The sequence below is a fragment of the Nesoenas mayeri genome, assembly GCF_963082525.1.
Source record: "Nesoenas mayeri genome assembly, chromosome: 6".
Lineage (NCBI taxonomy): Eukaryota > Metazoa > Chordata > Aves > Columbiformes > Columbidae > Nesoenas > Nesoenas mayeri.
In genome coordinates, this window is record NC_137545.1 from 18,076,918 (window position 1) to 18,088,819 (window position 11,902).

The following is an 11,902-nucleotide window of genomic DNA, read 5'->3' on the forward strand; positions in this document are numbered from 1 at the left end:
GACCCTTTTGTCTTGCTTCTCTGTAGTCATCCCTTTTTCAAGACTGTTTCATAATCTGCCATTTTGGCAAGGAGAAATTGAGCTTATTCACATTTAGAATAGGAAAGACCCAGCATGGTTCTTTTATAAATATGAGTTTTAAGTTATACATGCAGAACCATGTGATTTTCCTTGCTTTTTCTGAAGCATTTATTCCTGAGCTCTGATTCTGCTTTTACTGTCTAGACTAAAAGTTCTACAATTTTTTTTTTTCTGACTTTAATCTGAAATAACCCCTCTGTGTAAATTTGTATGAATAGTCAAGAAGAAAAAGAGGATTATGGGCCATTGCCAAGGACTAAATAGATCAAAGATTTACCTTCTTGATCTAGGATCATTGATATGAATTGCCTTTTGTATTTTTTCCTCATTATTTTCCTTTCTTTTTTCTTTTGGCAAATCTGTTGCCAATTGTTCCAGCTGAAGAGCATTCTAACACTGTGAACAGTAGTTCCCCAGCAGAAGAGCCTCACCAGCTTTCTGGAATTTCCAGTAAGAATTTGCTTTTGCTCTTTATAGTTATTCTTTTTTAATGGAGACACTTGGCTTGTCCACTCATTTTCCTTGTTTATTTGAAGATACGTAGGTTAGTTGAAACACATAAGCATGGTGAAATCAGTAACATTAAAACTAGCTTCATAGCCATTTTGTTGTCAATAATACATATTTTGGAAAAAGCATACAATTGCAAAGGTTGAAATGTCTGCCATTACTACAAAAATAACCTTACCAAGCCATGTTTGATTTAAATCTTACATCAGTAAAAATAAGAATAAAAAGGAATCCATCCCAGAGTTGCCTCAGCACATCAGTTTCCTTTGCCTTTGGGACTTAAAGAAATGCTGTCTTTTAGTGATATTAATAGTGGTATAGAGCAAGGAAAATGGGTACCAATCATACCTTATTTTCAGAGCTCTGTTGTGTCTAGACAACCTGTCACTTATGTTTTCATCACCCTTATTTTTTTTTTTTTTTCCTTCTAGTAAATTTGTTGCCAACTGCTCCAAATGAGAAGTCCAACACTCTGAACAGTAGTTCCCCAAAGGAGGAGCGCAACCAGTTCCCCATCTTTTTTGGTAAGGGTTCATTTCTGCAGTTCTTAGCTCTTGATCTTTCATATGTGCTCTAGATTGCTTTTCCATTTCCACCCATTTTCCAACATATCTGAGACTAAAGAATGAGTTTCCATCAAATGTGTCAAATGTTTTGCTAAGCAGAGAAAGTCAAAGCAAAGAAATATATTGCTACTTACAGATCTCCCACAAGTATCAGAAAGTGGAAGTCTGACCACATTTTGCCCTCTTCTGAAAGTAAATGTAAAGACTAAGAGCAAAAGAAGTAATACAGAGTTAGTTTAGTCAAAATTAACATGTTTATGAGGATCTAATTGGCAGCTGATTTAAAGCTCCTTTTACCTGTTAAGAAAGGGCCATATTTGGAGTTTGGAATGTAGCACAATATATTTATAATATATTTTTATTTTCACTAAGACCATATTAAACCGAGTTCTTGGTTTGAGTATAATCAAAGCATGTGTGAATTAATTTTGTGTCTGCTTCAAGGTATTCTTCCGCTATGAATTATAATGTAGATGAGAATCTGGACCTTTACTGTAGAGAGCTAGGTTTTAAGAGTTTCTGCAGCTGGATGCTGCCCACTATAGATTGTTGGTATTTGCTGACACTGTAAAGGGTGATTGAATTTGAGGCATATCATTTTTATGATCCACAGTTATGCAAGAGGACACAAGAAACAGTTGGAAAAAGCCTGAGCATTCTTATCAAGTATATCTGTTGGGTTTTTTTGCATTTATACTTACTGATACTTTTGGGGACTGAGTGATGGCTTACAGATTCATTAAGATTTTTCTGGTTTATGTGAACTGTAAGATAATGGGCATGTAGGATAACGTTCCTGTGCTCTTTGCTGAGAAGGGTATGTCTAACAAAGCTTGGATGTGTATTGTGTTCTATTTCTTGCCTACACTGTGATCCAAATGTACTGTTGGGTTTAGGTAAGTTTCTGTGATAGTTGGATTTGTTTGTTTACCACATAAAAAGTATCAATACACTGGTATTAAAATGACTGGACATAAAACAGTAAAGCTTTTAGCAAGTTATTCCACTAAAAAATATTAGATGTAAGAGTGTATAAGTTCCCTGCAGGCTTTTACTATAATGCAAATCCTCAAATTGCTAAAGCAACTTATCTATGCAAGCAAAGGGATGTGATTCACTGTTTTCTGAGAGGAAACTGAAGGGTTCTTGGTTTTGTCAGCAATAGTGAATTTTCTGGTAGAGCAGATTTTGGGAGGGAGTGGTGAGGGTAAGAGAAAGACAAGACTTGAAGGTTGGTGGAAGAAAGGTTTGGGGACCAAGGATGGGTGGATTCAGTGTAGCTGGATGGGTTGGGTAAGAAGCGTGACCTTGGAAGCACCAGTGTGTTTCAGTGGAAAGTCTGCTGGGATGGGCTGAAAACCTGTGCTTTTGTGCAATCCCACTACAAGAGGAGGAAAGGGCAGGGCCAAAACTGATCGCTGATTTCTCCACTGAGATGTGGAGAATATAGCTTCCATTCTGCTGTTGCTAGAGGTGTAAACTGAAGGTGCATGATCGAGCCGTCTCATACAAACACATGCTGTGACTCTCTGTAGCCCTCAGCAAGGGACAAGAATCTGGCTGTGCACATACAAGCTCAGGATGGACTGTTCAAGATGGAGTGGCTGATGCCAAACTTCTCAGTCAGAAGTACTTGGTCTGGCACTGTAACATCTATTTTGCATGTATATTGGCCTGTCTGTCGTCGTCTTTTCAAATATATTACTACCATTAAAAAAAAATTGCAAGGAGTTGTCTGCTGTAGAATACCTTACCTCACAATTGAAATGCTATTTCATCTTGATTTCAAGAAAAAAATAGATATTATTGGTGATATGTATAAATCTATAATGATACTAGGTTGTTTTCCAACAAAGTTCTTGATCTTGAGAAAATTAAACTCTTCTATGGCCAAACAAAACTTTGTTTTTTCTGCACATAAACACAAAACTTCTAACGCCATCTCTCAGCAATGAACTTTCTGAAGAGAGTGAAGATTTATCTGGTCTTATAATATTTTGCTGCAAGATCTACAATAACTTATTCTGAGAAAGTGAAGCCAAGAATATCAGACCTTTAATTTTTAGTTATATGAAGTGATCTGTGGCAGGAAATTATGAGTGCTATATTCTGTGATTTGTGAGATCTACATGGGATGCAGGATCAGGATTTCAGCTTGGCAAATATGGAATGACACACAGAGGCAGTTCCTGTTATAACTTCCTAAAGTCAGGGCCATGTCTTTTGCTGATATAAATTGACACACTTCTATTTGCTATAATGGATTGGCACCAATTTATACCTCTAGAGTACTGTCAAGTACAGATGACTCATTATTGTTGTAATAGCTTGTCTACTTGAAGAGTCTTTTATTTTCTCTTTGCTGCAACCAGAAATGAGATACTGAAGTGTACGTATATCAAAAACCTGGCAATAAATCTGAAGCTTCATGAATGTCACACACCTGTGTCTAGCAAAAAAGAATGCAGTAAGCATTGTTTCCAATCCAGCTCACCAAAACAATTCCAAACTTCTTTTGTACTGTGATCAATTAACAGTTAATTGTCACATAAACCAAGCTGTGCCTGAGGGATAATGATTATTGTTGCAATGCAGGGTTGGTATTATTTTTGAAAAATATGAGTCTATAACTGAATATGCATGTTTCAGAGATCCTGAAGTATGATCATGTAATCCGTTCACACCACAGAGGTGGATATCTTGGATCCAAGAAGCGGCTGTATTATAAGTATTGAATCTTAAACCTTACCTATTTAAATATTGTTTAGGTAGCAGTGAAGGGTAAGGTACAATAGTCTTTTTAGCGGTAAGAACAATTGGTTTTTATCTACTGTTTATTTCATATAATTAGTTTAATTTCATTACAATTTCCTTTTTATTTCACTAAACTCTTTTATTGAAAAAAATGGCTGCTATATGGCAAAATTGAGAGGTTTTCTTCATGGGCTGATTACTTCTGTGAGTGTAAATAACATGCAGATATTTTGAAGATGAATAGGAATAGTGTTTGGTATCTAAGGCATTTGTCTAGCAATGATCTAGACAAAGAACAACATAATTTTTAGTAAGAGTACCAGAGGGATTCTGACTAGCATTTGGATGCCACTCAGCCAGTTGCGTTATATGTACATAGGTAGTCCTTATTCACCAGTAACCACATCACTGGTTCCATGGCTCCCCTAAAGCTTACAGCTATTGCGAGAACTCCTTCATGAGGCCATTCTGGAGTCTCTCTGGAAAGTTCTATGTACCAGATGAGTAATTTACATTAGAAAATATATATTTAAATTCTGTTGTATAATTAGCAAACCTATGCTGTTTGACCCTTTCAGCATTGGCAAGCCTTTCATTTTTGTTCTTTTCAGGTTCAGAAATTATCAGGTTAAAATAGGTAAGCATTTATCTTTAATGTTGCTGAACACATGCTTTGAAAGCTAACAACATCTCTGGCTAGAGAGGGATGAAATTAGTTCTAGGCACACGAGTTGTCTTTTAGAGTGGTACCAAAAGCATTGCATTAGTCAATTTAACTACTATCTTCATTATAAATAAAACAGATTTAATATAAATTGTATCCCATTGTGGGCTCTTAAACTGTGTCCAGAGTGAACCTTACTCTTACAATAATGTCACAGTTATAAAATAGAAATTAAGTAGTGTTCATTTTATAACCTGAAACTAACTTAACCTTTCTTGAAAAACCAACTCATGACTCAATTTTTGCATTTCAGGATTCTTTTTCAATTGTATAATGTTGCTAACATAGCTTCAAATATAATATTAATTTTATTTTGCTGTCTTAGGTTTCCATAAATCACCATTCTATGTCTTCCCCAGCAATTTTTCCAACTTTTCAGCATGCCAGTTTGGCTATTGTACTTGGTCAATGAACCTTTTTCAGCAGATGTAGTATGTATAAGACCACTAAGATGTACCATGTTCTTTTTGGATATTTTCTTGTCAGCCTCTTGAATTACCTAAGTTAATTCATGACTTCTTGCTTTCAGCAACTTATCTGTTTCCCACTTCTGTGACAACAGGATGTCTTCATCTCTATTGTAACTCAAATTCTTCCCTAAAATATTTTTTTTTTTTTTTTTTTTCCCCCTCTGAACCACTTGTGCCTGGCTTTTATAACTTCAAGAAAGCCAGCTGACTAGCTTCACATTTCCATTTATGCATTTAGATCTTGGCATCTCAGCTATCTCAGTTCTGATACTTCTTGAAGGACAATGGCCCTCCTTTGGGTCCCTCAAAACTGATGATATAATGGCTCCCATTCACTTTCTTGCATACTGTGCAGCAATTGTGTCAGTTCTAATTTTGTGTATGAGTCACTCCAGGGTGAGAAATGACAGAGTTTCTCCAGGCTTGGGAATTCTGGCAAGGATTTGCTTCTTGAACTTGTTCCAGTGCCCAGGTGCTTCGGATACCTCAGGTTCATCTTCGTGTTTCAGTTCTCATACTCTCACTTGCAGTGACACTGAAGAAACAAACCATCAGCCTTCTTCCTGGAATGGTAAAAACCTAACAACAGCACTAAAGCACCAGCATCTCAGTTGCTTTGTGCACTTATTCTTCACATCCAATCCTTTGTTATTCTGTGAGCTACAATCTGTTTCTTGATAATTGCTCAGTGTTTTCCAGTAGACCAACTAATGTCGAGCTTTCTGTATTCATATGAAAAACAAATATTAAGGTATTGAATCTTACATTGGAAATACTCGGTACTTCTACCTTCTCTTTGATTTCAGAATGTCTAGCAGTAATTAGGAAAATTCACTTAATTAGTTATAATAAATCTTTACCATATTTTTAATGCTGTCCAAGTTTAATTTCACTTCACTTTCTACAAATACTTCACTTGGAACTTCTCTTGTTGAATACTATCCCCTGTCACAGAAATGCCAATTTTATTACTAAATACATAGGGAACAAACCTTGCTTTCAGGTAAGCTTTTGCTGGCTTTTGATATTCATAGAGAGAATAACATTTGCTGTGGGTTTTTTTGTAATCATAAAAAGATGTTTATGTAAAGTATCCTGGACTTTCATGAGGGCAGAACTCTACTTGCCAGTAAATCTCACATAAATTTCAAAGTTCTGTGAACTTCAAGTATCATGTAATATCAACATAACAGAAAACTGTTAAACTGCAGTTTTGTCTCTAACCTTGTTTTTCTTGGTATTTCTAGAACCACCCCCTATTCCTTCGTTGTGCATGACCCCTATGGACAGAGGACTTTGTAGAGCCAAAGAGTTAAGATTTTTCTACAACTACTCAACTGGAAGATGTCACCCATTTAGCTACAGTGGTTGTGGTGGGAATGAAAATAATTTCACCTCCAGAAAGTCATGTTTAAGGATCTGCAAGAAAGGTATGGGAAGTGATACTGTCACAGACTGTCATAAGAGGTAAATATTATGTAAGCTGAAACACTATTGCAACTTTTCTAGTCAGTGTTGGTCTCATAAAATGTAATAGTTGAAAGTCTTAGAAAAATGAAAATGGAAATCAGAAGAGAGGCAGAATTAGATAAAGATGGACAGTAAAATACAGTGTACAGGAACTGCAGTAAGACAACTCGGCATTGGTCAGGCATATGAAGACTTCAGGTAAGACAATGTTCTTTTTTCCTTTTTCAAGAATATTTCTTGAAAACAAGGCTTGTCTCTTATTTCTGATAATCTTGGATAAGTTAATCATACAGCATCTAATCTTTCTTCCTTTTATCTTTAGGATTCAATAAAAAAAAAGGTGAAAGAAGATTAATAAAAATCAAGAAGACAAGAAAGAAACAGCCAGTAAAGGCTTTGGGTGATGAAATCATGCCTGAAAGAATACAACTTTGATTTTATGGAAATGTGAAGTAAACTACTATTCACCTGTGAATGAAAGCCTTCAGTGTACACCCTTTAAATATATTTACTGTACTGATTATTTTGATTACATATTAAGCTACTTGTATTTTTATTATGTATTCCTCATTCATATTAATAAACATTACCTTTTACTTTAATAATGCTCTTAAATTGTAGTTTGATTGTATATAACTGTCAGAATTGAAACAGGACAGAACAGACTGTGTGGGTGTATAAATCATAATGATTAAAAAGTAGATAAGATTCAAATTTACTTTATTACCCTATTCTTTTTTGAAATCTATTTTTGTACTAAAGAAAGCATAATACTTGTCAAAGAGTAGTCACTTGTCAAGCATGATTGTTTCAATCATAGATAAGATAGGTCTATTGCTATAAAGAGGAAATAGACACTGTGTTTATTTTAATCAGATTTTGGGTTATGCAAGCTAGATTTAACTCCATCAAAGGGCATATAATTATACTATTGCAAAATAAATATGAGATTAGAATTAACCCACCGAAAACCGTAGAGTGTTAAAGTTGTAAATGTGTGAAGCAATGTGACAGATATTTGCTGAGATTTAAAAATACATTTGCTGGGATAACTGATTTGTATTCTTGTTACTGAGCTAGATTCATGGCTAGCAAGTTAATAGTTTCCAGAAATACATATTAAAGGACAAATTCCTTTCATAGAAATAGATACAGTTGCTTTACAGATAACACTGTGCTTATGCTCCAATTGACTTTGAAGGGATTTTTGTCAGGTTGGTTTTGTGTTTTGTTGTTGGTGTTTTTTTGTGGGTTTCATTTCATTTTGTCTGGGTTTTTTTTGTTGTTGTGAGTTTATTGTTGGCTGGGGGGTGTGGGGTAGTGGTTTGTTTGTTGTGTTTTTTTTTTTTTTTTTGGAGGGGGGAGTATGTTTGGTTTTGTTGCTTTTTGTTTGGTTTTTTTATAAGGTTGGTATGAAACAGTGGTACAGTTCCTGCCTTCCTCCAAGGGACCTCTCTGATCTTGGGTAAATCTTTTATAATTAGAGTTGTTTTTTTGTTTTTTTTTTTTTTTAAGGAAAGAAAAAAAAAAAAAGTTGGTTTCTATTCAGTTTTTTGGAAGCACTTGACTGCCTATGAAACAAAAGATAGCTAGATATTTTTGAAACTCTTTCCTATCTTTGATGCTGTTTGGTTTTGTTTTCGTTTTTTTTAGTGTATCACGTTTTCTCTTTATGCTTAAAACTACCGGGGATATAGCTGAAATAGATGTCAGGGGCTCAGACACTACAGCAAGGAGCAAGGACAGCAATGCCAGAATAATAAATGATCTGTTGGACTAAGCTGCCTTTGCCTGTGCATTATGGATCACATGTGTGATTTCAGAAAAAATAGGTCTTATTTGCCTGTTGAACTTTGGACTAACCCTGCAAAGTGTCTAGTCTTTACTGCTGAAAATGGAAACATTTATGCATTCTAAATATCTGAGTGAGAGTGTAAGTAAAAGTCACAGATTATTTTTATACAGAAATCCTATCCAAATATCTTTTCTGGTGCCTGCGTCCTTTTGTGACTCTTTTAATCTAGGATCTATTAAGTCTAATTTGGAAAATGCTCATAAAACTGAAATGTACACCAGAAAATACTTATGTAGTCTTGTCATATAAAATGTATGAGCACTACAGACTTACAATAACTATATAAATCAGACAAGTGCAGTTCCAAAAGGAAAACTATAAACTCAATAGACTGCTGAAAACTAGTAATGTCAGTTCTCTACACAGAATTAATTTGGTGTGTTGTTATCTGCCAGTTTCACTTGCAGTTTGATTATCTTGCCATTCTAGTTCATAATTTTTATTGACCTTGCTCTGCAGGTATCATCTGCACTGCACTACACGCACTAGGAGTTGAGGCTATAGATGTGAGTTGCACTCCACAGGAGCAGAGCAGTAGGTTTAATACTTGGACCAGCTGTAATATGTAATTGCAGACAAGTGGAGAGCCCATGGTTTAAACTGCTCCCAGGCCTTTCTACTAGTAGCATAGCAACCACCTCAGTGCAGTGGTGAACGTGGCCTGCAAAAGCAGGAGCTGCTTTAGGCCTGCAGGGAATGGGAGAGGCAGGACTTACCAGTGGACTGAAGGCTCCACTAATGCCACAGTTCCCCTGCTGACTCTGGCTTGTGTCCAGTTAGCTTGGAGTGCAGGTGAGTGCTCAAATGTCTGCACCTTTCCTTGTATAAATTTGATTATGAAGGCAATGAAAATACCTAATCTTCCATTTTTAGTTACAAGAATTTCCCATAAGCTGCCAGTATTAGAACTTAGGTAATTGCTATATCGTGTGAAGTACCTTTGAGTAGAGATGGAGCTGAAGCATGTGCAGCTTGGCTTCTCCAGCAGCTCAGTGACTCAGTAAGGACATTCTCAGTCTATGGTTTCAGATTAAAGCAGAAAAGAAAGTGTCAAGTGCTGGGTAACGTTTGCAACAGCTACCTTCTGTCACTGATGTCTGACAGATAGGCTGTTCTGTGCTATACACCGTCTTAAAATCCTTTTCCAAAGAAACACTGTATTCCCTGGCATGTTTCTGAGGTATTTAACCATGATCACATTAAACTAAAACATCTTCTGGAGCTTTCGTTTAAAAGAGAAACTCACTCTTTAGCAGCAGGAGTACAACATTCGGATAACTCTAGTGTTTATATGAATCTGCATGGCAGTGTTTCTTTAAGGAGAGATTTTTCTGAGCATCGAACCCAAATAAAGGTGATGGGGACAGAGCTGTTCCTAAGGCGGTGATGGAAGAGCTAAACTTGGCGCTGGCTTCAATTGTGATGTCACTCTCATCAGAGCCTTGCAAGGCTTGGGAGGAAGGTGAAGGGGTTTGCCCGTGGTGTTTCTTAAAGAAGTTCCAGCAAGAACACAAACATGGATTTGTGAACTCTGTAAGTTTTATGAGATCATAGACTATAATGATGAACCTCCTAAAACAGAGTATCCTGCTTGAGACAATAGATACAAAAGATAGGAAAGAACAGATGTTTGTTCACAGATTGCCTTGTGATCCCTGTGTCGTTTCATGGCAGTTTCTCTCGTTCAGGCTCCCTTTTGGTCCAACGACTTGTCTTTGGCTGCCTGGATTCAACACCTACAAAATCAGCCCTGGAAGTCTAGAAAAAATCATCCTTTCTGTGCCTGCAGAAACCTGGCTTTCTGGCTGCTCCCCATTCGTCTAAGTCTCCCGGTTGCTGAGCTCTCTGCAAACTAAGGGTCTCCTCACTGAGTGTACTCCTTTACTCCCCAGGACTGTGCAGTCCTCTCCCAGAACTGCTGTGGCTAGGACAGGGCTAGCAGGTATTCCCCCATACTCTCCCACCTTCTACTTACACTGTCCTAGGGAAATTTCTTATGCATTCATTTTGTAGTAACGGTGATTAAACAAGTGATCCATTGAGGGATCTCTTATGTTATTGTTGAGACAGAAAAAGACTTTATACAGCATCTCAACAATACCTTATTTCAATTGACTTAAGAAAATATTACAAAGCGATTCATCTTTTAGGCTTGTGACTTAGTGCAATGAGAATGAAGATTGGAATGGTGTAGACCATATAAAAACTGATCTAATTACAATCAGAGATTTGATCTGAGAGTTCATGCTCTTCTGGGTGTGTGTACTAGGTTTGGCCAACATACCAATTATCCTGCTGTCTTCCTATCTTGTTTTTGTATAGCTCTACAGTGCATTAAATTTGTTTTTCCCATAAAAAGTCCAAACTGATCTAATCTCCATCAATACTGCAAGAAGTTTCTTTTGTGCCCTTCTTCATTAACTTATTTTCATTCCTCTATTGTCAATATCTGAATAACAACCAAATGCAAGAATAAGAGAAAAGATCTGTGCATTTCTCAAAGATGATTAAAAGGTGAATGTAGAAGGAGGGGACAATTGAGCTACAACACAGGGAAAAGAAAGGGAATCAGATGGCTGAATGATGAAAGAGGTCAGAAAATGAAGCTGTGTTAAGGTGTTGCAGTGACTGTACATCTCAAATTAACTAGAGTCTATCCAGAATCTGCCCTGGTTGCTTTGGAGGAAATATGCAGGGCACTGTGAAACGTCTTCCACTCTATATGATGGGAGCCAAAAAGCCAAAACAATTTTATGGAGATTTGATGCGTTTCCACATATCATCTGACCTGCAATAGCTTGGTTATGTGCCCTTAGTCCATACAGATGATGAAGCAAAATGTCTTTGGGAAGTAATTTGAAGTCTTTATTCATTTGTTTTTCCTCACTTCTTTACTGGTATGCCCTCCTTTTTCTCCTTTTTACTTTCTATCCTTAGCATCTCTTTTCTTTCAATGTCATTTGAGCCAGCATTTCCTCCTGTATCTGCAATTCATCTACTGTTTCAAAACTGATAGATTTACATTTTGAATCTTCATCTTTAGAGATTCTACCTTTCAAGCACAGTGAAGTGGACATAAGGGTTATGTTTGATACCTGATTGCTTTCGGTGGTATCTTATCTTGAGAAAGAACGGAATTCAAGTAAAGTGGAATATACTTCGATGGTTATTAAGTGTTGCTGCGCAGGCACCGCGCACCAGGTGGCAGCGCCGCGCTGCGGGGCCCGCAGCGCCCCGGGAGCGCCGCCAGGGGGCGCCGCCGGCCCGAGGGCGCAGGTGCGGAGCCGGGGCAGGTGCGGGGCTGGACCAGAGGCAGGTGCGGGGCCGGGGCAGGAGCGCTGCGGCTGGGAGGCGCCGCTGGAATTAACGTCACAGGAGCGAGGCCTCTGCAACAAAAGGAATGTGGCTGCTAGTTCCTTTGCTGCCCTGGACGTGGCCGAGTGCAGGCACAGCCGTGCTGTACTGCCTGTCC

General features: G+C 37.4%; 1 protein-coding gene across 2 annotated transcripts in view; it reads left to right on the forward strand.

The window, feature by feature from the left end:
• Window positions 1-7,106, forward strand: part of TFPI (tissue factor pathway inhibitor) — a 33,784-nt gene extending 26,678 nt beyond the window's left edge. Inside the window, exons 6-10 of one of the 2 annotated variants that reach the window (XM_080346882.1) lie at window positions 460-531; window positions 1,023-1,115; window positions 5,527-5,676; window positions 6,353-6,535; window positions 6,898-7,106. In XM_080346882.1, the coding sequence (XP_080203008.1) occupies window positions 460-531; window positions 1,023-1,115; window positions 5,527-5,676; window positions 6,353-6,535; window positions 6,898-7,010 (611 nt within the window). In that variant the 3' untranslated portion in view covers window positions 7,011-7,106. The remainder of the gene's footprint in view (window positions 1-459; window positions 532-1,022; window positions 1,116-5,526; window positions 5,677-6,352; window positions 6,536-6,897) is intronic. The other variant, XM_080346883.1, reaches the window with a different exon arrangement.
• The last annotated feature ends 4,796 nt before the right edge of the window (window positions 7,107-11,902 follow it).